General features: G+C 40.2%; 1 protein-coding gene and 1 pseudogene across 1 annotated transcript in view; both read right to left on the reverse strand.

The window, feature by feature from the left end:
* Nucleotides 1–351: 351 nt before the first annotated feature.
* Nucleotides 352–27,034, reverse strand: part of OXSR1 (oxidative stress responsive kinase 1) — a 98,043-nt gene continuing 71,360 nt past the window's right edge. Inside the window, exons 9-18 of the mRNA XM_007191468.3 lie at nt 24,806–24,854; nt 24,120–24,185; nt 19,857–19,979; nt 15,752–15,787; nt 10,468–10,602; nt 8,150–8,214; nt 6,138–6,190; nt 4,400–4,468; nt 3,479–3,543; nt 352–3,082 (exon numbers count right to left, since the gene is read on the reverse strand). Coding sequence (XP_007191530.1) covers nt 3,008–3,082; nt 3,479–3,543; nt 4,400–4,468; nt 6,138–6,190; nt 8,150–8,214; nt 10,468–10,602; nt 15,752–15,787; nt 19,857–19,979; nt 24,120–24,185; nt 24,806–24,854 — 736 coding nt within the window. The 3' untranslated portion in view covers nt 352–3,007. The remainder of the gene's footprint in view (nt 3,083–3,478; nt 3,544–4,399; nt 4,469–6,137; nt 6,191–8,149; nt 8,215–10,467; nt 10,603–15,751; nt 15,788–19,856; nt 19,980–24,119; nt 24,186–24,805; nt 24,855–27,034) is intronic.
* On the reverse strand, nt 10,613–14,017 carry LOC130709030 (protein phosphatase 1 regulatory subunit 14B-like; annotated as a pseudogene).

Raw genomic sequence — 27,034 nt, forward strand, 5'->3', positions numbered from 1 at the left:
CAAGTTCAGCCCTGCTCTGAACTTTCCACAACGGATTCCCAAGGGCTTGAATCTGGCATCTTTCCCCCGCCCAATAGCATGAGCAGAATTAAACAGAAAAGATCAATGCAAAGAGTTCCTTATCCCACCCTATCAAATTTCCTTGGGCAGATCTCTCTCTCTTTTGGGATTTCAGTTTCCCCACTTGGTTTTAAGCTCTTCTAATTTGTAGACTAATACACTTTTTAGGGAAAAGTGCACCTTGGCTTTTCTCTATTCGCATGAAAAATTAAAGTTAGTAGTGACCTCCTGACCCACTTCCCACTGCCCCCACCAACAGTCACCAAAGTGAAGCATCCTTACACCACCACAGACAATTTATTCTTTATTGATTAAAAATGAATGAAACATGCAGCAAAGTACAAAGTCAAAAAAATAAAAATAAAAATAAAAGGGAGGGGGAAGTCAAATATTTTACATCTTCCATAATCTAGCGTACATCGTAAGGAGGAACCTCCATTTATGGATACACCATTATTCTGTCCTCCAGATTATTAGAGTGTCAGCTGGCTCTAGGATTTGGTTCACAACTTAAGCAAAAAACCCAAACAAATCCATTAGTCATTCAGAAAGACCATACATTTCACAAATAGCATTGGCACATGTTACCTTGTGCTAAGTTAGTCCCTCCCCCAGGGACCAGGGAATCCTGGGGATCCTGGGAGAGAGGTGTATCCTGAATCGCCCCTCCTGGGAAGGAGCAAGACTGCTCACTAGGTCACGTGCTGTCTCACCTGCAAAGTTTCTGTTCACTCATTTTTTTTCAGCATCACTGCACAAGCCAGCAAAGGGAGTCCACCATACATCAAGCAGAAGAAGAAATAACACTGCCCTGGGGCTTGGTGTCTGACTCCTAATTCCCAGCAGGGCAAAAGATGAATGGAAAAGAAAGAGAAAGCCCCAGCCCACTTCTACTGTCATGCCTGTCCCACTGCAGTTCAAAGGTAATGGCCGGCTGGAGAAACTGAACAGGGAGATGGGCTGCTGCTTACTTCCAGCTTGGGCTCTCGACCACCTCCAAATAAAAGCTAGAATAGAGTGATGCCACCACCCTTTGGATTCAGAAATAAGTAGACTATGATGGGCTTATCTGAAACCAAAACACAGACTCTAAGGTAAGCCACTAGTCTCGTGCCAAAAGGGACACTACATTTTTTTCATAACTTATTCCTACCTTCCTGTCCTTGTTCCCCCAACCCTCTTCTAAAAAAACAAAGAAAGAAAAAAAAAAGGAAAAAGAAAAGCTAAATATTTGTCCAGTAAGCCGATCAATCTTTTCTGTCTCCAGGCTCAGCAGGCTCCCTCCTTTTACCAATCCTGCTGGGACCTTGGGCTTTGGTGTCCGATCCTCTGATCTACTTTCCTCCCAACCCCCATCCCAAAGCATCCCCTCCCTTCCTCTCCAACACCCATCCCTTTCCCAACATGCCTTTGTATCCAGGGCAGGTGAAGAAAGCCCATGACTAAAACTACAAGCTCAGAATGAAACAAAAACTATAATAAGTTAGTTGTGGACAAAGCTTTCAGAAGTGCTCTAAGAGAAAACTAGGTAAAGCAATCCTTTTATTCACAGACCAACAATGCTGGAAAGGGCTCGAGTGATTCTATAAAGATGGGTCAAAGCCCATCTTTGTGTGTCATTTTAAGGCCAGATTGAGGATCCCTTTCATTTACAAAACTTGTTAGGGCTATCTGCAGTTAGACAAAGGCTGACTGTGAAACAGTAGGAAAAAAAAAAAAAAAAACCAACGCCACTGATGATTCACATATTGCATTATGGTGCTCTTTTTTAAACCTAAAGAATAATTTATATTATTTCTGTAGAAAATCAAATGAACACTGTCTACTCAAAAATCCTAAAAGTCACGGCACATGTGGTTTCACTTTCCATCTTGGGTCAGGTTCAGCACACAGGGACCCCCTCCAAAGGGTCAGTGCAGGAGAGGGGGCAGAAGGCAGGCCTCTCTGGCCCAGTGTGAGTCTCCTTTATTGCTGTAGAAATCTCAGCCTTGCATTTCCTCATGATTTGGAGGCCAGGCAAATTGATTTTCATGGGAGGATCAAGGAACAGTTTTTCTTCAATTGTTTTAAGATCTGAAAATAAATACTTCCGCAATGATATGAGTTATGATTTTTCCTGTTCAAAAACCACTGCTGGGGAAATTCTCCTTTACAAGCCATTACTTGATCTTTTCTCTAAAAGCAGTCCAAAGTTCCACTTTGAAGGATCCGATGGCTGAAGTTCGATTACAGTCAGATGTTTTGCACCAGCTGAAGTTAAGGCTAGCAACCCTTTCTGGAGGGAGTAATGAAGAGGGGTGCCTGAGAGCAGCTTCAGCAAAACGCTTAGAAACATGATGAACAAAACAAGAACACAGTTTAGGTTGCCTCCACCTGAGGCTGTGCTTCTTCCTAACAAAGGTTGTTGGAATTCACATCGGATACCAAAAAAAAAAAAAAAAAAAAAAAAAAAAAACCCCACTAAATTAAATTCTCTGGGCTTCAGCTAAACAACCAACTTTTAATTGCTACTTCAGTGGTAAAGGGATACCCCAAGATGCCCAAATCCTGTCAGGTGTGGGAGAACAAGCAGGATGAGGAAGCCCAAGATAGCTGCTACTTTCCACCCAGCGCCATCACTGGAGTAAGGCAAGATGAGCTGATACACCTCCCTCCTGGGCCTTGAGGCACCCGGGCCACTTCTCAGATGGAGGAAGACAGGGGACACGTGCAGTAAGTTTACTAACGGAACTCTTTAAAGGGATGCTGGCCACTGGTGATCCAACTTTTCTTTCCCTGTGGGAAAAAGGGGGAATGATGGCAGGAAAAACATAAAGAAAGACCTCTAAAGCTCTTAGCTGGGAGGTTTGTTGCTGGGTTCTTTGGCAGTAGTGAGTTTAGGCCAACAGAAGCAACAGAGATACACATGTGTGGAATCTCCTTAGGCCACCTCTTCCAGGGCTGTGTTTTAGCTGATGCTGAGCTGGGCAAATCCTATTAGTTTACCATCATCAGGAATATCCGAGCCTTCGACACCAGATGCCTAAGAACCAAACAAAATGAGAAGCTGTGGCTATTTATAAACAAAATTGCAGGCAGCAATTAAAACTGACATGGGGACTGTGGGAAAGAGGGCAGTGGGGGACAGGTCCCTGGGATACAAACAGGAGGCAGATAAAGGTGTAGGTGGAGCCTGGGTACAAAGGCAGAGTCAGATTGACCAGCAATCTCTCTTGAGGATAAACAGTCAAGGGCCTCGGGTAGGAGGCTTCCTGAGAGGGAGAGGGGAAGGGAGGCCAATGAAGGGAGGTACCAGCCCAGGGCATGGGGAGGTTAAACAAATACAATCCACCAGACTTAAATATTCTCATCACTCAGGGAATATGGAAGCTGGTGTGTAAAAAGTGAGATGGTTTAACAAAGAGGAAGGGATGAATACCAGTTTGAAAGTGACAGATCGATTTGACTGGGGTTCTTCCACAATTTTCTGCAAATTAGCTGCCACTGTAATCATACAAACAGAGAAAGTAATGAGAAGCTAAGTAAATGCACATTTCAACCACATTTTAACAACTTAAATGGTAGTTCACAATCTTCTATGTACAATCAAAATGGAAGCAGAAAGATAAATCGCTCCCTAAACACAAGGTGTTTTTAAAAGCAACTCCAAGTAGCACAAATAAATCTTATCATTGTCAAATTAACTTTCTTTTAACTTAGGAAAGACACTGGGGTGAAAGAGGTATGATTTGCCTATTCATGGGCCAGAAAGCCCTAGACTGGGAATCAGCCAACTATGGCCTTCAGCCTGTTTCTGTTCTGCCTGTGAGCCAAGAAGAGTGTAAAAACAGACTGTACATGGTCCACAAAGCCTAAACTACTTACTTTACTATCTGGCCCTTTAAAACTCTGCTGACTTGTCCTAGGCAATGGTCTTTTCCTTCAGTAAAATGTACCTATGGCTCGACTGTGCCTTTTCTTACTTCCTGCTTTTTTTAGGACTAAATCTGTAATGATTTTTGCTTAACTCTTAGCTCCAAAAGGATAGCGTTCATTCTCCAAAATGGATTAGATATGGCCAAGCTTACTCTAACCTGTAACTTTTGTCATCACTTCTACGATCTTCCAGAGACCTGGGTAAGTTTTCACTCACTATCATCGGGGGTCACAAAGCAAACTCAGAAGTGAGATTTTCTTTTTTGCAAGGAAGGAACTGTCCCCAATACCTGTTATTTCCTCAAAGCCAAGAACCATTCCAAGAACCATTAGACCTACTCAGTGGAATCAAAGCCTGATTTTCTAGATCCTAAGTATACAAGCAGAGAGACGGGGACACAAAGGCAGAGCACAAAGTAGTTACCTATTACTAAATCCCTTCCATCGACGAGGCCAGCAGAAATGAGTTCCTGAGAGACACCCTCTGCTGTATCTGCAAGGACAAAGAAGAAGGTGCTCCGTTTCTTGTGCATGCATGTCCCTGCTAACACTCAGAGCGGGTGCTGGCACAGCCAGACCGAAGCTAGCTGTTAAATCCACAGAAACAGGATGGCGGGGGGGACTTCCTCCACATAAAGGTTTTTCCTACTACCAGGATTATCTCAAGTGAGGGACTATCACAGGTCTAGGTAGAGGGCGGAACCTGTATCACCCAGATGTCAAATATCAGCTCAATGTAAAGATAACGTTCTAAATGATGGTGTACTTTAGATGGGTTCTTGCCTTTGTCGGAAGAGCACCTGATAGTGATGCTGCAGAAGAAACTACCAGTCTGAGGGCAACCCTGGACGCCAGCCCTGTGAGCTCTGAGACGTGATGATGAGTGTATAACATCTCCAGGGCTAATAAAGCAGAATAATTTAGTCCCAATTAAATCTCTCTCTCTTTTTTTTTTGGGCCACACCATGCGGATTGTGGGATCTTAGTTCCCCGGCTGGGGATTGAACGCGTGCCCCCGGCAGTGAAAGCACAGAGTCCTAACCACTGGATCGCCAGGGAATTGCCCCCATGAGTCTTAAGAAAACAAACTGTAATCTCTTCTCTTTGGGGGTCATACTCCCAGTTTTTTTTGGGTTTTGTTTTTTTTTGCTAAAATAATTTTCTTTTTTATTCTGGTGGGTTTTCCTTCATATCTAATTATTATAGGTTGTACTGTCTGAGCAATGGGTATATAACTAGAAACTAAAAAGATGAGGACAGAGTACCATCAATTAACCTCATCTCCAACTGACTCCTTCCCGAGGCCTGAACACCGATCCCCTCAGAGGGAACGGGAGGACCTCTGGGGAGGGCCTGTGCACATACATTTGCCAAAGACCAGCTATTTGAATGAGTACCTTAAAATGTGACTCTGTCTGGCTTTAAAAAGGAAAACAGATGCATCTCTGTACATGTGCATTTGTTCTCTGCATTTGAGTGAACTGCTCATGATACCAAGACAGCAGGAAGACTAAGCGTGGCACACAGGACAGATACCAGCTGGCTGCGGGCCACTTCCCAAATACGAGTCCTGAGTAACCAAGGCAAGAAAGGAAATAAGCCTTGTCCCTGGGAGAAGTTCACGGCCAGAAACTGCATGACAGGGCTCAGCTTTAGCTGGGAGGGAGGGGACTGGAAGCCTTACTGCTTCTTTATTGTCACGGAGGACAACCACGTTCAGTGTTAAGAGCAGGAACTCTGCGCGCCGATAGATCTGAGTTTGAATTCCAGCTACACCTCTTCTCAGCTGTGGGAACTGCAACCAGTTACTTCACTCTCTCTAAGCCTTGATTTCATCATCTATGCAGTGGGGACAATAATCTCTCCTTAGGGGGCAGTTTTGAGAATTTAATGAGATACTGCTTAGCACAATGTCTGCCATACAGTAAGCAGTAAATTAGAGCTGTATTCAGTACTCTTTGTATTATACTAGGTTTTCTAAATGAGGTAGTAGTAAATAAACTGCATTTTAATTTTATTCATATGCCCCCCAAAACCTTTAGGCCAGGAACATTTTTATCACCCTTTAAGAGGAAAAATATCTAGAGAACAGAAACTTCACACACATTTCCTTAAAATGACAAATGAGCAGTTATTTTATTTTCAGTGTTTTGATACCTCACCTCTCCCAGGAGTAAATTCGAATCGAATATCATTTAGTTCCTTTTTTGAATTCCTATGAAAGAAAACAAAATGTATAAAATAAATTTCTGAATTGATGCATTCAGGGTCCACCTACATATATCAGGAAAGCTATGCCAAGAGAAAGATCTTTCTGTCCCATAGACTGTATGATTTGTCCTAATGAGCTCACACTGAGGGCTCAGAGCAAACAACTCAGAGTGATCATCTAATTGTTCTACAACCCTTTTAATTAATGTCCTTCACTGGTCAATATATGCCCATGCTCATCCTTATTCCCACTAAGATGATCATATTAGACTAAGGGGAACATCTGTATGAGCACAGGGAGGTGTGATTAACATGATACACGATGCCCTTTTCTCCCTTATCCCCACTCCTACCCCCCACACCCCTATGCCTAGGAGAGTACCTTGCCCACCACTGGTATCAGTCTGACTAGACTCATAGAATGAAACACATGATGCTCCCCCAAATTCCACAGGGGTTCAGAGGAGAAGGATAAAGAACATACAGATTGGGATAATGAGGAAAAACTTTAGAAGTAGTTTTTTAGATAGAACTTAATGGATAGGAAGGATTTGGGCAGGCAGAGAAGATGGGGAAAGAAATGGGCCCATACTGGCAGCAGAGTTAATATAAGGCTCCAGAGATTAAAATGTGACTGGTGAAGGATAGTTACAGAGATTGCGCACCACACCAAGTACTGAGATTAATTAAGCTCCCTGGAGGTTCTGGTTAAAGATGGAGAAATTAGAATATTATGTATAAAGGCAGACGTGAGTGATTACTTAGGACCCAAATCCATTTTATCTAAACAGTTCAGGGAGCTTAGGTCTATCTGACACATACTTGATGTTACTGAAATTGTGCTTAAAATATAGTTATCCAAATCCAACACATCCTGCCCCACAGTGATTTTCTCCCTCACGTTGCCTCTCTGCACTTGTCTACACAGACTTACCCTTCTGCATGTCTACTACTGAAACTTGTTTTTAGCTATGCTAAGTACACAATACAAATCAACTTTCAACATAGACTTGATTATTGTATTTCATTTTCTCTTTTTCTCAGTATCTTAGCACAATAGCTAATAGTGCTGTACTTAGTCTGCTTAATATGTAATTGTTCCATCTATTCTTTCTGAAAGCTAAATAAAATTAAGGTCAAGTGTTCATTATCACTTTAGTGATGTGACTGTCATGCCAAGCACAAACACCTTCAAAGATAACAATATGTTAAACTGAACTGTCTAGTCATTTAACTTCAAAGTCTTCATCAGTGAGAATAAGAATCTAGCCTCCTCTTCCATAAACAAGTCTGGAACACAGTCCACTAAAAACTACCCTTCAAAAAGCTAACTATAAAGCAGAAACTAACACACCATTGTAAAGCAATTATATTCCAATAAAGATGTTAAAAAAAAAAAAAGCTAACTACATCACTTACAAGTATCCTCTCCCCTCCTGAAGCACATGTAAATAGAATTGTTATACTCTCTATTAACTGCTGTAATTTTCAAAACAAAATTTTGAAGAGAGACAAATAATATTCTTTGTGTACAGTTAAAATAGGATGAGATTACCAAGACACTGTATTAATTCAGAACTATTTGAGTCCAGGTATACAGAGTAGGTTTCTATAAAGAAAAGGCAACCAAATCTGCTTTCTTCACATTTAGGGCATAATTTCATTACTCTTAGTGGTAAAATCAAAACATTCTCCGAACAGTCTTGCTGCCTCTACTCTAATTATGGTCATACTGAGAAGATGACTAGGAACTCACAAGTGGAAGGAGGAATGAGTCAACGGTAATTCAGATCCTCACACTACTGCTATTATTTCTGAGGGAAACAATACACCCACAAGCAAACACACACAATCCTATCCAGTTACTCTCAGGCATGAAGTACTAGAAGGAGGAGTAACTTTCAAATAGAAATCAGCATATTCAGAGTATTCAGAAAACAACAACAACAAAATGTCTACTTACCGTAATCTTAGTACTAGACTGATTGGGATCTTGGTTTCTTGTGAACCTGCTCCTGAAGGCAGAGCCTAAAAAAGCATTGAAAGGTATAAGTCATTGCCTGGACTATTAAGCGTGGAGGTCACTAATGCTCATCTGCAGAAGAATCATCCACTTGGCATCAATTTTCTTCATCTCCAGGTGTGGCCATCCTAGTCCCTAGGACACTCCCTGCTGTGGGAGGACATGTACCACAAGGCAGCAACAAGAGCTGAATGTCAAACATAATGAGAAAGATAATTCTCAAACCCACACGAAATTCCATACACAGCCACATTTCAATTTTGTATTTTTCAGACCTCTCTTCCCCTATATAAGCGTGAAGAACATGAAGCTGGGTTTTTCCCTTTAAAAAATCTGCCAGTGGCAACACATCTGCCAGTAAGGTCTAAACTGGCTACCCCTCATGAAACCACCCTCCCTGGAGGTTCCAGATCTTTTATTTAAAAGAATATTTTATTTTATTTATTTGGTTGTGCTGGCTCCTTAGTTGTGGCATGTAAACTCTTAGCTGCGGCATGCATGTGAGACCTAGTTCCCTGACCAGGGATTGAACCTGGGCCCCCTGCATTGGGAGCACGGAGTCTTAACCACTGTGCCACCAGGGAAGTCCCTCCACATCTTCTAATGACTAAACTAATCCTCTCTGAAAACCATACAGCTGTCCCTTGCTGTACAGAGAATATACATTCTATTTAAGCCGTTTATAAAACAAATCCAATCTTTCCATCAGTTTTCACAAGACAACTGTATCTTTTCCCATATGATGGGCAGAAATGGAAAACTTGGGCAAAGAAAAGGTTAAATGAAGTTAGAATGTGACTAACTGGAAGAGCTCAGAGCAGTGATCTCCAAAGGCAGAGCACCACTGGGATGCAGATGAAAACATCTGAACTTCTATTTTTGTTTCTTCCCACCTGAATTTTAGGAAAAGATAAAATAAAATAAAAACACCTCTACTATTTCATAAATGAATAGACTCTGAAACCTTTACTCTCACCATGGAGCATAGGGTCACGTGTTCAGACAGTACCGCAGTTTCCCAAGGGAAGAGTAGGGGCTACACAGCAGGGGTGGGGGCAGCTCTCAGGGGGGCCTTCATTCCCTCCGTGGCTTTCAGTGCACTCTGATTTAATGAAGTTTGTGTGTGCCTGATTGTGTGGATTCACAGATTACATGACCACATTTTAATAAAATCAACCTTCACAAAATTGACAGGTATCTTACAGCAATGCAGGAAAACCCTGGCTGGGAGACAGTATTAACAAAGATGACGGAAGAGCTAAAAATGCTCCTAGTGCCAGCGGCATTCTGAAGTTAAACATAATAAGGATCGAATAAAAAGCTGACAAGACACGGCCGCTCTTCTCGTTCTGTCCACGCAGCACTCTCAGGAGAGGTCCTCCCTGCATCGGGCACGTGAGCATGTCTTGCCCGGCCCTCTGTGGCACCTCCAGAGCGCTCCAGCTAGTCTCTCAGGTGCCCGAGGCCCAGAGGTGCCGTCTCCCGTGAGCAGCTCCCTTGGGGGGTCGAGACGGTAAGGGAGGCCCACTTGTCCCTCCGGTGGGGCCAGGTGTGGCCTGGTCCCGGTGTCCTCCCCGAGTGCCGAGGGGACTGACTTGGTCGGGCTAGCGCCATGTGATCCCCCTTCGCCGGGGATGCAGGCAGGCGTGGGTGCGATCGTGGTGGGCCGGGCCGTGAGAAGGGGGTTGTCACACTTTTCAGACAAGCTGAGGCAGCACAGGCTTTGCAGGACCGCCAACGTTCCTACGCTTACCCGTCCCACACCCTGCTGCCGCCCAAGCGGGGACGGGGGATGGGGGACGATGCACCCTGGGTGAGACAGCCTTCCCCAGCGATCCGAGAGGGCGAGGGCGAGGGAGAGGGAGCGGGAGCAGGAGCCGTGGGGCACCAGACCCCCCAGCGCCGTCCCTCCTGAGTGCAGGAGCCGCGGGGGCATTGAGCCGCCTCAGTGGGCAGAACCCCTCGCCTTCGCGTGAGGGAAAAAAAAGCTGACAAGAAAATACCGCCCCCCCCCCCACAACTTTTGCTGTTTGAAATATTTCCATCATTAACTTATTTCGTTGCTTAATGAAACCTGTGTGATCTTTGTTAAACTCTCTCATCTGCATACATTTAAAACCGTGAAAACAGATTTCTAACTTGTTTCAAAGTCTACCAGGACATCACCCTCGTGGCACCAGGCGGCGGTCCACGTTAGCCTCCGCCCTCTTCCTCCACCCGGAAGGCTGACCACGAAAGAAAGCACATCCCTGCTGTACCTGAGGCTCCGCGGGGGGCGGCAGGGAGACTTGAGTTGGCTGTGCAGTCATCTGCCCAGCTGGCTGAGGTAGATGAGCAGAAATCTGTTCTGGAACTTGGAGTAAAGTACCCACAGGATCAGTTGTTGAAAACAGCTGTAACAAAAACACACACACACAGTGCTGCTTAAGCTGAGAGGAAAGGGAGGCGGGCCTGCTGACAGGCAAGCAGTGCTGCAGAGAGACTTTTTAAAGTAGTCCTTGTGTAGTGAACCAGCCCATCTCTACATCCCCAAGACACCTATTTCAAATGGAAGTCAAATATTTCTATGCTTTTTAAATTAATTAATTAATTCATCTATTTATTTAGTTTTGGCTGCGTTGGGTCTTTGTTGCTGCGTGCGGGCTTTCTCTGGTTGCGGTGAGCGGGGGGCTACTCTTCGTTGCGGTGCGCGGGCTTCTCATTGTGGTGGCTTCTCTTGTTGCGGAGCACAGGGCTTTAGGCGCGCGGGCTTCAGCAGTTGCGGCATGTGGGCTCAGTAGTTGTGGCTCGCCAGCTCTAGAGCGCAGGCTCAGTAGTTGTGGCGCATGGGCTTAGTTGCTCCGCGGCATGTGGGATCTTCCCCGACCAGGGCTCGAATCCGCGTCCCCTGCATTGGCAGGCGGATTCTTAACCACTGCACCACCAGGGAAGTCCTGCTTTTTCGTTTTTAAGAAATTTTGAGGTGTAATTTACGTCCCATGAAATTCACTGGTATTGTTGTTACCAGCTTGTGGGGGGGGCAGCGTTTGTCCTGTGGGAGCCACCGTTCACCTGGGTCGAGGACCCTTACTTCTGGGCTGTGCTCAGCTTCTGCGTGCCTCGGATCTTGTCCAGCAGGCCAGAGACGGAGGCCTCAGTGGGTTTGTGACAGTCAACCAGCAGCTCCGTGACCCTGGCAGCTCGGGTATCAGCGCTCTCAATGTCCAGGAGTTCATCCACGTCAATCTCCAGTTCTGGGATCTCTTCTTCCTGGCAGTCGTGGAGGTGAGTGAGCTGTTCCAGGATCCACTCCTCCAGGTTGAGGCGCCTCCGTAGCTCCTCGCGGTCCTACTTGACCGTGACCTTCCCTTGGCGCCTCACTGGGCCCTCGTCGTCTGCGCCGCCTGGGCCCTCGCCTGCAGCCCCAGGGGGGTTCTGAAAGTAGACGCGGGGCCCTGGGCCACCACTCCCCGGTCCAGGGTCCCGAGCCGCCAACGCCGCACCCCCTGCGGGGCCGCTGTCCGCCATGGCGGCCGCCAGGGCCAAGTGCGCGCGTCGGGCCCCTCCCTGCGCCGCCACCTCTGGGACGCCGGCCGGCTGGCTCGGCCACTGGCTCAGGTTAGCTCGTGAGCTCGTCTCCGCATGGTTCCGTGGCGAGGGCGGCGGCAGCCTACAACTCAAGTGATTTTTAGAGAATTTATACTTCTGTAAACATCCCTACAATCTGGTTTTAGAACACTTCCATCAACTTTTCCCGTGCCCATTCACAGTTAACTACTGCTCCCTCACCCAGTCCAGGGCAACCACTGATCTACTTTCTGCCTCTATCAATTTGCCTTTTGTGGACATTTCATGTAAACCACATTTTACAATATGCACTCTTTTTGTGTCTGGCTTCTTTAACTTAGTTTTTGAGTCAGTCATGTTGTAACAAATATCAGTAGTCCACTTTTTTTCCTTCTTCAGAATAGTAGTTCTTTGTGTCCTATTTATTTTTAAATACATCTATTCTATCCCCTTTGACCAGCAAAATAGCACCTACAAAATGCAGATTTAGTATATAGTATGAAATTATAGAAATGACATTTTTCTATGTTGGGGACCTTCCATTACTTATAAAGAAAGAAAATCAACCAATGGTTCCTTAACATATCTGCAATGCTTTTCAAAATGGATGTGCAGCTTTATAACATAGACATTAAACATTAACATATAACATAGACATTAAACATTATTTTGCATGTTTGAAAATTTTACAAATTTTAGTTATGTAATGGGGAAAAAAGACTGATGTTGAGTACAAAATCAAGTTAAACATACTCAAAATTATAAGGTAATGGGGAAAACAATATCAATGTAATGGCCAAAATTTAGAGTTAAAAGAGGAAAAAAATTAGAAGGGCAATGAGAGGTCTAATAGCTGTTATCATATAAGCAAAACAAGGAGACAAGGAAGAAAAATTTTGTGTTTACTTAGCTTCACATAAAGGAAACCAAAAGTTAGTCACTGGTTCCAGTTTTTGATAGAAAAACAGAACTTTAAGATTAGTTTTGAAAATGCTTAAAACTATTAGCACTATTTCAAAAAGACAGCTTCCAAATTGCATGCACATATATGTATACCTATAATCAAGACAGAAAGGTTATACAAAACAAAGTAATGAGAGGATGTGAAGAGATTGGAACCTTGTGCATTGCAGGTGGGAATGTAAAATAGTACAGCTGTTATGGAAAACAGTATGATAGTTCCTCAAAAAATTAAAAATAGAATTACTATATAATCCAACAATTCCCTTCTGGGTATAGACCCAAAAGAATTGAAAGCAGGGACTCAAACAGTTATTTGTGTGGCCATGTTCATAGCAGCATTATTCACAATAGCCAAAAAGTAGAAGAAACCCAAATGTCCATTGACAGATAAATGGTTAAACAAATGTGGTTCACACACACACACAAATATGGAATATTATTCAGCCTTAAAAGGGAAGGAAAGAGGAAATTCTGATACATGTTACATAGATGAACCCTGAGGGCATTATGTAAGTGAAATACACAAGTCAGAAAAGGACAAATATTGTATGATTCCACTTTTATGAGGTACCTAGAGTAGTCAAATTCAGAGACAGAAAACAGAATGGATGTTGCTAGGAGCTGGGGGTAGGAGAGAATAGGGAGTTACTGTTTAACGGGTACAGAGCTGGTTTTGCAAGATGAAAAGAACTCTGGAGATGGATGGTGGGGATGGTTGCACAACAGTGTGAATGTACTTAATGTCAGTGAACTGCACACTAAAAATGGTTAAGATGGTTAATTTTATGTTATGTGTATTTTATCATAATTTAAAAAACAACAACAAAGTTATGAGCATGGGACTATGACTATGAGCATGTACAAGTTCATGTGGAGAGGCTATTGAGGCAAAGGAACAAGGAGGAGACTAAAAAGAATAACTCTGGGTAATATGTAAAATACCCTTCCATTCAATTTTTGAGAAACTAGGAATTAGTCAAGATAGGTTAAGTTAGAGCGTAACAAATAATCTTAAATTCTCAGTAAATTACAAGAACAAAAGTTATTACTTTTTTGAAAAAATTTTGCTTGTTTTAGAATTTTTTTCCTTTTTTAAAAAACGAAGTATAATTCATTGACTTACAGTATTATATTAGCTTCAGGTGTACAACATAGCAATTGGTATTTTTATATATTAAAAAATGATCACTACAATAAATCTAGTTACCATCTGTCACCTACAAGGTTATTACAATATTACTGACTGTATTCCCTATGCTGTACATTACATCCCCATGACTTATTTATTTTATAACTGGAAGTTTGTACCTCTTAATCTCCCCCACCTATTTCACAATTCCCCTCACGCCCCTCCCCTTTGGCAACCACCAGTTTGTTCTCTGTATCTATGAGACTGTTGCTGTTTTATGTTTGTTCATTTGTTGTTTTTCAGATTCCACATATAAGTGACATCATATGGTATTTGTCTTTCTCTGACTTATTTCACTTAGCATAATACCCTCAAGGTCCATCCATGTTGTTGCAAATGGCAAGATTTCATTCCTTCTTTGACTAATACTTTTCTTTTTTTTAAAAAAAAATTTATTTATTTATTTGGCTGCCCTGGGTCTTAGTTGTGGCATGTGTGATCCTCAGTTGTGGCATGTGAACTCTTGGTTGCGGTATGTGGGATCTTAGTTCCCCAACCAGGGATCGAACCTGGGCCCCCTGCATTGGGAGTGCAGAGACCCGGCCACTGGACCATCAGGGAAGTCCCTGACTGAGTAATATTTCATTGTGTGTGTATATATATATATATATCATATATTCTTTATCCATTCATCTATTGATGGATACTTAGGTTGCTTCCATATCTTAGCTACTGTAAATAATGCTGCAATGAACACAGGGGTGCATATATCTTTCTGAATTAGTGTTTTTGGGAAAATACCCAGAAGTCGAATTGCGGGACATATAATTGTATTTTTAATTTTTTGAGAAACTGTTTTCCATAGTGGCTGCACCAATTTACATTCCCACCAACAGTGCACGAGGCTTCTCTTTCCTCTATATCCTCACCAACACTTGTTGTCTTTTTGATAATAGCCATTCTGACAGGTGTGAGGTGATGAAGTTATTTCTTGCACACACTTCAAGTCCATCTGTGGCCAGCAGAGGATAAATTTGGTACCTAAATTTGCAGCAGGGATGCAGGTCATGATGGCAGGAGCAAGGGAACCCAGGGAATCACAATGTGGCTCTTCCTTCTGCTCACATTTTATTGGCCAAAAGTAATTGCCACGGCCATGAGTAACTTCAAGGGGCAGAAAAATGCAATTCTACCGCATACCAAGAAGAAGAGCCAGAAATCTTAGTGAATAGCAGTTCTAATTCAAGTTGTCAGATACTAGCCTGTAATAAGCTGAGGTACGGTATTTTCAGTCTTAAACATAATCCTGTACATAATTGTATATTATATATACAAATGAAGTGGAAAAAATAGTTACTTTTAAGCACGTGGCAAGAACAAATTGGATTAAGAGCAAGACATGTGCCATTAAACCAAATACTGAATACTCATGAGATGATTATTTTCTTTAGGTAAGGAGCATAAGGCAGGCCAGCCTAACAGGAGTCTGTTTAGTAGGATTCCCTATCACACTGAGACAGTAACTATAGACATCAGAATCTATTTGACAAGAGGCTGAGGAAAAAAGTCCAAAAAGCAAAGGCAGCATATGACAAATTCCTGGACAGACTAATGCAAAAAGACTAATTTCCACTTTAAGCAGCCCAAGATAAAAATAGCAGTCCATAAAGTCAAGCAAGCAAAAAAGAACATTCTGGGTTCTTAGGCCCACTTTTAAAATGAGTGCAATGGCACCATTTACTGCAAAGATCCATTCAAACTCAGAATCGACAGCTCTAATAAAATTCGACTGGTGTAAGTTCCCATTCCCATTTAGGCACATACCAAAAAGTGTGCTTAACATTAAAACCAAAACAAAACAAAAGCACGTATACTTTAATGATTCAATAATCACAACTACTTACCTCAGAATTTGTTAATGAGTCTTTCACTCTGGGAGACTAAAAGAAATACAAAAAAAGGAGGCTTGTTAACTGAAAACTCAGGTTACTTGTAGTCAGTTCCAAACTGCACGGAATGTTGAAATGCAAGTCAACTCCATTTCATTCTGATCCATAATTAACTCATCGGTAACTCTAGTGAGAGTTTTCTGGAAAAAGAAAACTGTCATGATACTACTGTATTCTTTGTCCAGGTAGCCTGTAACGCATCAATATACTTATGGTATTTTAGGTCTAGAACTTGAGACTTATAAGCAAGCATAATGGGACTGAGTTATCAGTTAGTAGGGAGGTCACATTCTTCAAAGTTCAATTCTTTCTACTAATCATGAACATATTATGTGCATAATATCTCAAACCAAATGTAAACATTCAAGCTAATTATCCAACACATTCTTAAAGCAGAGTAATTCTGATTATAGGCTTTAATGAAGAAAACTCTTGAGCCAAAATTGAAATACTAATTACAATATACCACATGAAAATCTAAAGCTAAATTGATTCAGTAAATCATAAGTTAGTAGTAATTCTGGATACAGGCACTGGAGAATATATAAAACAACAACATATCTCTAAACAAACGTCAATTTATGGTAAATTCTACCAAGTGTGAATTTAGACTTCTTATAAGGTCAGTTTAGGTTTTTAAAATTTTCATTACCATTTTATTAAGGAGAATCAAGGTACAGGCAATAGCTAATGGGTTACAGCAAGTATACAGCCAACACAAAACCTTAAAAAAAACTTTGTTTGGAAATAATTTCAAACTTACAGAAAGTTGTTAGAATAATACAAAGAACACTGCTATAACCTTTACCCAGATTCATCCATTACTAACCTTTTTCCTCATGTGCTTTATTATTTAGTGTTCACTTTCTCTCTTTTTAAATATATATATTTAATCAATCCTGTACCATTTGAGAATAAGTTGCATATAATCATAGTTCTTTACAACTGAATAGTCACTGTGTATTTCTTCTTCTTCTTCTTCTTTTTAATATTTATTTATTTGGCTGCGCCGGGTCTTAGTTGCGGCACTCGGGATCTTTGTTGCCCCATGCGGGATCTTTGTTGCAGTGTGCAGGATCTTTTAGTTGAGGCACGCAGGATCTTTAGTTGTGGCATGCGGGATCTAGTTCCCTGACCAGGATTGAACCTGGGCCCCCTGCATTGGGAGTGCAGAGTCTTAACCACTGGACCACCAGGAAAGTCCCCACTGTGTACTTAAGAATAGGGATATTCTCTTACCTAACGTCACACTACTAAAGCAATCAACTTCAGTAAATTTAAAAATAATACTTTAATTTACTCTCCATAATCCAACTTTTCCAATGACCTCCTACACATAATCATTCCCGCCTGCCTACTACACACTCTATTTGAATAGAATGCTCCTAATTTGTGGTTTGTCTGATGTTTCCTCACGATTCAGACTTAAATGAATTCTACAGAGTGATGTATCCTTCTTATAGTATCATATCTTAGGGAATCACATGTTCCTCTGCCCCTCATTAGTGATGTTAATTTTAATCATCGAGTCAAGGCATTTTCTAATTTCTCAGGTATGCAGTATTTTTTTCTTGCAACTAATAGGCCATCTATGGAGAGAAACTTTAAGACCATGTAAATATCCTGTTCATCAAAATTTTCCCATATATTTAGCACCTATTGATGATCCTTGTCTGATCTAACATTTATGATTGTTTTATGATGGCTGTAAAATGATGAACTTCCCCATCCACTCCTACATTTACCAGTCAGCACTGGCAGTTTACCGTAATGAAAAACCATCCCCCCCCATGTATTTATATATCTATTTATTATTCGTATGGGCCTATGGATTCCTATTTTTTAAATGATTTATAATTTATTACTACACTTAATGATTTTGATGGTTAAATTCTCCCTAATTTGGCCAGTGGGAGCTCCTTCAACCTGGCTCATATTATTATGACTTTTTTAAAATAAAAAATCTTTCTGTCAAAAGAAGATATTCCAGATTTATCTTGCATTTTCCCTGTGTAAGCCCTGGAATCAGCCATTTCTCCAGTGAGCCTTTGTTCTTTAGTAGGGAATGACATTAGAAACCATGATCTGGGCATAAGGTATGCTTACTCTTGTAATCTTCGATTAGATGCCAGAAACTGTGAATTTTACCTTGTTACATGCTGATAATTTCTATAAATCTTCTTGAGCTTTGTTTTGGAATACAGTAAAGTTACTTGGAAATAGTTTAGTCCTTTTGGATCCTGCTTTGATGAGTTGTTAGTTGGGTCTGGAGCAGTGTTCAGTCTAGGGCAACATATTATACCCCATTACTGAGCACTCTACCAAATGCCCTGTGAATTATAAGTTTCTCCAGTCTAACTGCTATTCCTGGCTGTGTGAGTGCTGGGCACTTTCTCCACATGGGTAGTTTTCTCACATATAGTCAGTGATAAGTATGCTGCTGAATACTCAAAAGGGAAGCTCTAAGCTTCTTTCTCTGGGTAGTTCTCTCCTCCTTGGTACTCTACCTTATCAAATTTTATCTGCCTTGATCTCTTACCTCTATCTACTCAACTCCCCAAAACACTTTTCAAGCCACAGTGAAGAGAAAACTGCCCCAAAACTGACTTGGATGTTAGAATTAGCAGAGAAGGACATTAAAATAATTATTATATATTCATATCTTCAAAAAGCTAAGTAGAGACACTGAAGATGCAAAAACAAACACCAAATCAAACTTCTAGAACCTAACAACCAAATCAAACACCAAATCAAAATTCTCGTATTACGTCTGAGATGGAAAGGAGACTGGATGGGATTAGCAGCAGATTAACACTGCAGAAGAAAGGCTAATGAACAGGCTAGCACTAGAAACTATGCAAAATGAAACTGAGGGAAAAAGAATTTTTAAAAAATGAAAAGACGATCAGTGAGCAGTCAGATGACTTTAAGCAGCCTAATATACATGTTATTGGACTCTCCAAGGTGGAAGGACAGAAAAAGCATTCGAAAATGTAATAGCTGAGGGACTTCCCTGGTGGTCTAGTGGTTAAGACTCCACACTCCCAATGCAGGGGGCCCAGGTTCGATCCCTGGTCAGGGAACTAGATCCCACATGTGGCAATGAAGATCCCACGTGCCACAACTAAGACACAGTGCAGCCAAATAAATAAATAAATATTTTAAAAAAAGAAAATGTAATGGCTGAAAACTTTCCAAACTTGATTAAAAAGTTATAAACCCAAAGATCCAAGAAGCTCAATAAACCCTAAACATGAAACATGAAAAAAAAAAAGATACACCTAGGCATACGATATCAAATTGCTCAAAACCATTCATAAAGAAAAAAGTCTTAAAAGCATCCAGAGTAAAAAGAAATGTGACTTATAAATGAAAAGATAAGTATACAAGCAGATTTAATACTGTAAACAATGCAAACAAGAAAATGTTGGAACAAATTCTTTAAGATACAGGCCCACCTCATTTTATTGCACTAGGCTTTATTATGCTTTGCAGATATTGCATTTTTTACAAATTGAAGGTTTGTGGCAACCCTGCACTGAGCAAGTCTATCAGCACCATTTTTCAAATAGTATTTGCTCACTTCATGTCTTGGTGTCCACTTCTAGCAAAAACTAACACACTCACACACACGATCCAGGATATACCAATTGAAGAAGAGGTGCACTGTTCCTCTTCAGGTAGAAAGTTAACAGGCTTTAGGGACAAAGTTTCAATTGTTAGGCTTTCAAATTCACTAATCTTTTCTTCTGCAGTGTTTAATCAGCCATTAATCTAATCCAGTGTGTTTTCATCTCAGACACCATAGTTTTCATTTCTCGATTTAGGTCATTTTTATATACCCGAAATATCATCACAGTAAAACAGATATGCCAGTCCCCTTTTCCATGTAGAATAACTTGGGCTCCTGTTGTTAATAAGTTGTTCAAGAAAATTCTGTCTGTATTTTTTATATTTTAGCTGGTTAAACTGAACAGAACCACAGAATATAGTATTATCTCAGAGGCTTCAGACAAAAAGATAGAACTCTAGCTAAAGCATATAGTTTAACAAAACTTACCCTGAGTTGTGAAATTGCTGCTTTCCCTTCCTCACTTTCTTCATCAAATTCATCATCACTCCACTCCCAGCCACCATCTTCTGTCTTATGAAGACGGCCACTGGAACCTGGTACTCTCCGAACCTGCTCATTAGGAAGAGAGACGTGGACTATGGTAGTGTTCAACACTTACTATATAGAAAAGTCAGCCATATTCTCCCTCCTTCTATTACTTCAACGCTGTAAGCAGATAATAATTTTCCCAATAAAGAAGTTTTCCTATATAAACTCACATCCTCCATCCTTCACTTGCTTTCTGTTCATAATCTCCACTATTTGTCTTTACTCACAACCACTGACTCTCCCTGTACTTCATACTCTGAGCCTGCACATCATCCAAATCCTTCTTATGTGAAGTCACAGGTCAAATCTGATTAATGGTTTCGTATCTTGAGACACTGAAAAAAAGGTGGGGGGGGGGAGTTTAAGCCCTCAAATAAATAAACCCAAGATAAAGAAGATGCTCCTCTTTTTTTTTCAATTTTAATGTTTAAAATCACAATTATACCTCCATAGTTTCAAAAGTACTACAGCTATGCAAGTGTTGTTAAGAAAAAGAGCAGTCCCCTAACTTTCATCTTCTTCCTCACAGGCAACCACTTTCAATTCATGTTAGGTTATTCTTTTGGAATTTATATTTATCTCTCTGAGTAACCTGTTCTTATTATTACCCCTTGATTTTCTAGTTTTAGGAACTATCTATTGAACTTCCTGCTATGCAAAATGAGAATTTAACCCTATTATCAATCCCCTACTCTCTTTTCAAGATACATTGTAATTTTGATTAAATCAATATTCAGTGTTTATATAACACGATTATATAAACTATACAGTTGAACCTTATTATATATTACAATTACTTTTCTTTCCTGTATAACTTTTTAATTTTCCCTGGAGTTAATATTTGCTTATTTCTTGTCATATTCATCCCCCAATTCTCTCCCTGCTGTGTAAATCTCCTCTCACCATATTCACATATATTAGGTATTCATCAGTATTATCTTCTTGAGGAAGCCTCTCACCAGAGCCTCCTGATCTGTTCCACCAGACTGACACCAGGTCTGGTACTTTAGATCTCACTCTACTGTCATCCAGAGGACCGTGCTTCCTAGATCACATGACTTCCCTGTTCTTACTTTAAGCACTTCCTCTACTATCAACATGGCACATTTATTAAAGCCAGGCATTTCTGAACATAACTTGATTCTATTCCCACACTTCACTTACAGTTTGCCTGGTTAAAAAAAAATTCTGGGTTAGAAAACATTTTTTTTCATAATGTTGAAATAGTGCTGCATTGTGATATGGCTTCCAGAGATGCTGCTGAGGTCACTATGATCCTTGATCCTGTCCGTGCCCTGTCCCCCTTCTCTGGAAAGCTACACATCTTCTTTTCATCTCCAGTATTATGAGCTACCATGGTAAATGTGCCTTACTGTTGGTCTATTTTCATCCACTGTGCTGGGTACTTGGGCTCTTTCAATCTGGAAATTCACAAAATTTTTCTTGAATTAGTTTTTCAATAATTTCTTTTCTTCTGTTTTTCTCAGTTCTCCTTTTCTGGAACTCTTTTAACTCAAATGTTGAGCCTTCTCAAATAATCTTCTAATGTTCTCATCTTTTCTGTTATCTATCTCTTGGCCTTTTGGCTCTGTTTTCTGGGAAATTTCCTCAACTTTACCCTAAAATCTTTGTAAAGAATTTTTTTCATTTCTTCTTCTATGTTTTCAATTTCCAAGAGCCATTGTGGTAGTGCCATTCTCTAAATACTTCTTTTTTAAAAGTAACAGCTTTACAGAGATATAATTCATATACCATAAAATTGACCCATTTAAGGTATTATAATCCAATGATTTTTAGTATATTCAGAGTTGTGAAACCATCTCCACAATCAAATTTTGATCATTTTCATCACTCCATCCACCCCCCAAAAAACATCCCATACCCATTAGCAGTCACTGCCCATTTCCCTACAATCTGCTCAAGTCCTAGGCAACCAATAATCTACTTTCTGTCTCTATACATTTGCCTATTCTGGATATTTCACATAAATGGAATCATAGAATATGTCTTTCAATTAGCATAATGTTTTAAAGGTACATCCATGTTATGGCATGTATCAGTACTTCATTCCTTATTATTGCTGAATAATATTCCATTGTACAGGTGCATGACATGTTATATATCCATTTATAATAGATGGACATTCAGGTTGTTTCCACTTTTTAGTTATGAATAATACTTCTATGAACATTCATGTACATTTTTTTTTAACATTACTCTCTTTTTATTCCAGTCCTTACCCAAGATAAGATTTCCAGAGATAGAGGCAAATTCAAAATACCTTCTATTTTAAGAAAGGATTTCAGAGCATTTTACCAGTAATATCCAGTAATAACCATTTTACTGCTATAGGCTTCATCACTGTGGTACTGTATTATTTGTTTGTAAATCTTTCCCCTACCCAAGGTGTGTCCTTAACGGCATGGAAAGTATCTTAATCACTTTTATATTTCTAGTATCTGGCACGGTGCCTGGCACATAACAAACACTCAGTACATGATATAGAAGGGAGGCTGGATCTATAAGGAGTGTGAAAGCATCATTGGGAATGCAACAAGGTAGAGAAAAGAATATAAAGCAGTAACCTTTCAAGGAGCTACCAGTGCAGTTATAAATGCTGCAGTTACTAATGCCTCGATAAACAGCTTGGAGTAGGGAAGGGCGTATTTGAAAATCTACAGATGGTCACCAAACTGCCTTCCAAGGAGATCTAGCCTGATCAGTGGCATGTCTTTGTTATACTGAATAGAGTATGCAAACTGAAAGGCCCCACCAGCCCCCTTTCCACTCTCTCTCAAGGCCTGCCATGCCCAACTCCTCACCCAAACAACTATTGAGTGAATATCTGAAAAGTATCCATTTGAAGGTATGCCAAATTATTAGCTTACCTAGGCCACTAATATCTTGGTTTGGTCCTGCCTTAAAGATAAAGGACTTATGTTTGTTCACTATTTTAAGGCTAGGTTACCCAAATAATACTGAAGGAAAGCCACAATCATCTTTTCTACTTTACGAACATTTCAAGAGTTCGAAGTTGACAGCTTTTTGTATTGTAATAGGGCAGGCATGTGGTATATGCCGCTTCCTTCTGTTGCCAATGGAATTCCAACAGAAACCAGAATGTTACTACTGGAAACAGATGAACTTCCTCTCATTATTCCTGTACTTTTTCATATTAATCATGAAATAATGGGGAAGTGGCTTCTACTTTAGTCAGGGGGAGGGACATAAGACTGAATTATTTAATTTTTTAAACTCTTTTCTTCTTAAAACATGTAGTTCTTCCAGTCAGCCAAGAGAAAGGATACTGTTATTTAATAGAAATTCAGTCAGCCGAAGCAGCTTAGGATATAGATGTTGATATTAAGCTTGAAGCTGTTTCCAACATTGCTGATGGTTTTTAATGTGGCTATATTTAGCCTCTCCTGTCTCCCTCACGTGGCTTCAATGGGATTCACTTGGTACTCTGAACACTTTCTTCCATCAATATGGAGAATCCCCAGAAGTACCCATGGTGGATTTTTCTTCTCAGCCAACTTCCCAGCCGTGGGCGTGTCTCTCCGCCAGCCCTCGGCTGCCAGCGATTGGACCCATGTACATGTTTTTATGAGTACATGTTTTCAATGCTCTTGGGTATGACTAGGAGTGGAATTGCTGGGTCATATGGCAACTTTGTTTAGCCTTTTGTGAAACTGCCAGACTGCTTTTTAAAAGCGGCCACACCATTTTCCATTCCCATCAGTAATGTGTAAGGGTTCCAATTTCTCTACATCTTTAGCAACACTTGTTATTGTTTGTCTTTTTTGATATAGTTATCGTAGTGGGTGCGAAGTGGTGTCTTCATTGTTTTTGTATGGTGTGAAGAAACTTCACAACTTTACAACTTACTCTGGTAGTTGCAAACAGTGATTTAACAGAATTTAGAATTAATTCATTAATTATGTAACATACCTTTTCATTCTAGTTGATAGTGGAGTAATACCAAGGCATACAGTAGACTATTGCTAAAAGAATATATCAAAGAATGCTAAAGAAAAGACTGAAAGAAAATGAGTAATACTCATACTGTTAACACAGTATTAGTTAAATATACTTTCAAAATGTAAAAGTAAATCTATTCTAAGTAATTTCCCAGAAAAACTGAGTTAAATCCCCATTTACCTTTCTAGCTCTTTCAGAAATGGTTGGTGCTCTCTGCAATAATTTTTCTTGAAGAAATTCTTTATTCTGGAGAGGAAAAATAAGTATTTTCTTCTCACAAGAAGTTTTTATTGAACAAAATAACTGACACAGAAATATTCACCACAATTAAAATGTGATATAGTAACTGTTTTATAAAGAAGTTTGAAAAAAGCTTCTGAAGCTCCTTAGTATGTTACTACCATGACTTTATAAATTGAGAAAAAACTTTAGTGTACTGTAAGAACCATTATCTATGAAAAGTTTGCTTTAACATATGTCATTTGGGATCATGGTCCCACATTTCCCAACTACAGTAACATCCTACTTATCCCACATCTTTGGGAAATGAGATGTTTACTAATTCAGTAGTAAACCCTGAAATGAGAGTTCAGTATATTTCACAGAATTTTCCACAGATTTTATTTATAATGGTAAAGTTTAATATTCATTTTTCCTGTTGTAAGTTTTACCTGACACTTAATTTATATGAAAAATACATTTATCTTATATATCAAAGATTGTATAAATAGTGCCCTCAGCAATTATTTGATCTACCATCATTCTTCCAAAAATAATCATCTTAATGCAACATCTGAACAGTGAACCTAATTTAGGTAATTGAGGAGGATCATATGAACACATGAAATCAAGTTAGAATGTCCTACCTTTGCTTTTTGGAAAAATTTGTGCCTTAACAGTTCTGCTGCTGTTGGTCTAAAACCAGAAAAGAAAGTTTTTATAAATTCAAGTGGAATGTGGGTTTTCATTTTCAAAAATGATTTCTTGAGCATCAAGATAAAAACTCAGTGTACTCCACTGTCCTTAACCTACTAAAAACCAAAAAGGATAAACTCAGTACAAGACATTGAACAGAATTTAAAAACTCAAATAGAAATGTTCTGATAATAATTACTGTAGGCTCTTTCAAAAATTCATTAGTGAAATGTTTCTTTTAAAAGCATGATTTCTTAGTTGCTTTCAATATATTTGCTATTTAATATTATTTCCCAAGAAGTTGGCTTTATCTACTTTAACAAGGCAAAAAAATATATTTAAACTCACAAATCAAGCCCTGTGCTTCTTGCCACATGGTTGCCTGCAAGCCTTCATCTTAGGTAACTACATATTTTAAAAAAATAATTTCACAATTTCCTTTTAAAAAACTGAAGATTCTAAGAGTAACGTATAGTCCCCCAATTTAATCTAAACTCAGTTTTTTTTTAAATTAACTTATTTTTATTTATTTATTATTTTTGGCTGTGTTGGGTCTTCGTTGCTGTGTGCAGGCTTTCTCTAGTTGTGGCGACAGGGGCTACTCTTCGTTGCTGTGCGTGGGCTTCTCACCATGGTGGCTTCTCTTGTTGCGGAGCACGGGCTCTAGAGCGCGTGGGCTTCGGTAGATGCGGCACATGGGCTCAGTAGTTGTGGCTTGTGGGCTCTGGAGCGCAGGCTCAGTAGTTGTGGTGCACGGGCTCAGTTGCTCCACGGCATGTGGGATCTTCCTGCACTAGGGCTCGAATCCGTGTCCCCTGCATTGGCAGGCGGATTCTTAACCACTGAGCCACCAGGGAAGCCCTAAACTCAGTTTTTAACTCAACTGTGCACAGTCTTACTTCATTTGCATAAAGGCATTGTTGTCCATTTCACAAACTAGTATGACTGAGAATAAATAATAAATACTACACTTAAGAAATTGGACCTGATTAATGCCACATACCTACCATGTAATCCTGAGCAAATCACTTCTCTAAGGTTCAGTATTACCTGGCCAAGTCCCTAAAAGCAGTGGTTCTAAAACACTGCTGTGCATTACAATATCTGGGAGTTAAAAAAAAATCCTTGGGACTAAAGACATGAGGGTCATATTCTAGCTATGTCAGAGCAACAAGGTAGAAGCAGCCTACGTTTTGTATTGCCCTCCTGAAACAGAGTTATCATACCACATGTGAACTGTTACACAAGACAGAAATAAACTCTTATCTTATTAAAAAAAAAAAAAATCCTGATGCCCAGGCTGTTCCCCTTAACACTTAAAGCAGAATCTGTGGGGGCAAACCTGGGTATCAGCAGTTTTTAGAACTCCCCAGGTGATACCAATATGCACTCAAGCTTGAGAACCAGGGCCTCAGAGGATTCTTATAAAGATTAAAAGAGAGCGTCAGTGTGGAAGTGCTATGCAAACTGAAAGCAGACATTACAATTCCTATTTTTTCATTCAGTCACAATTTCAATATGTTCAACAGTTTGCACAACACTGTTTTTTATGATTCGTTCCTTTCTTCTGGGTTCACTTCCTTCTTTCTAAAGTACACTTTAGAGAGTTCTTTAAGTGATTAAAACATGACTGGAAAACTCAATTTTTGTCTGAAAAATAATTTCATGCTTACTGTTGAATGATAGTTTGACTAGATGGAGAATTCTGGGTTAACAGTTATTTTTTCTCAGCACTGTTCCAGTATATTCTGGCCTTGACTGTTGTTTTTGGGGAAGTGGCTGTCAATCTGCCTGCTATTCCTCAGTAGGTAATCTGTTCTCTCAGGTCGCATTTAAGAGCTTCTCTTTGCCTTTGTGTCCAGTAGTTTCACGACAATGTGTACAAGTGGGAAAAGAGGGATACCGCTTGGAATCTGGGGTGATACTTCCTTAGCCTGAAAATAAAGGTATTTCATCAATTCAGAAAATTCTCAGCTGTTATTTCTTCGAATGTTGCTTCTAGTTCACGGCGTAGTGTTATACTGTGTGTTTTGTAATTTTGGATTGTGATCTCTTCAGTGCAAGAATTTCATGGGGGACTTCCCTGGCGGTGCAGTGGTTCAGAATCTGCCTGCCAATGCAGGGGACACAGGTTCAATCCCTGGTACGGGAAGATCCCACATGCCACACAGCAACTAAGC

Source organism: Balaenoptera acutorostrata, chromosome 10 (genome assembly GCF_949987535.1).
Source record: "Balaenoptera acutorostrata chromosome 10, mBalAcu1.1, whole genome shotgun sequence".
Lineage (NCBI taxonomy): Eukaryota > Metazoa > Chordata > Mammalia > Artiodactyla > Balaenopteridae > Balaenoptera > Balaenoptera acutorostrata.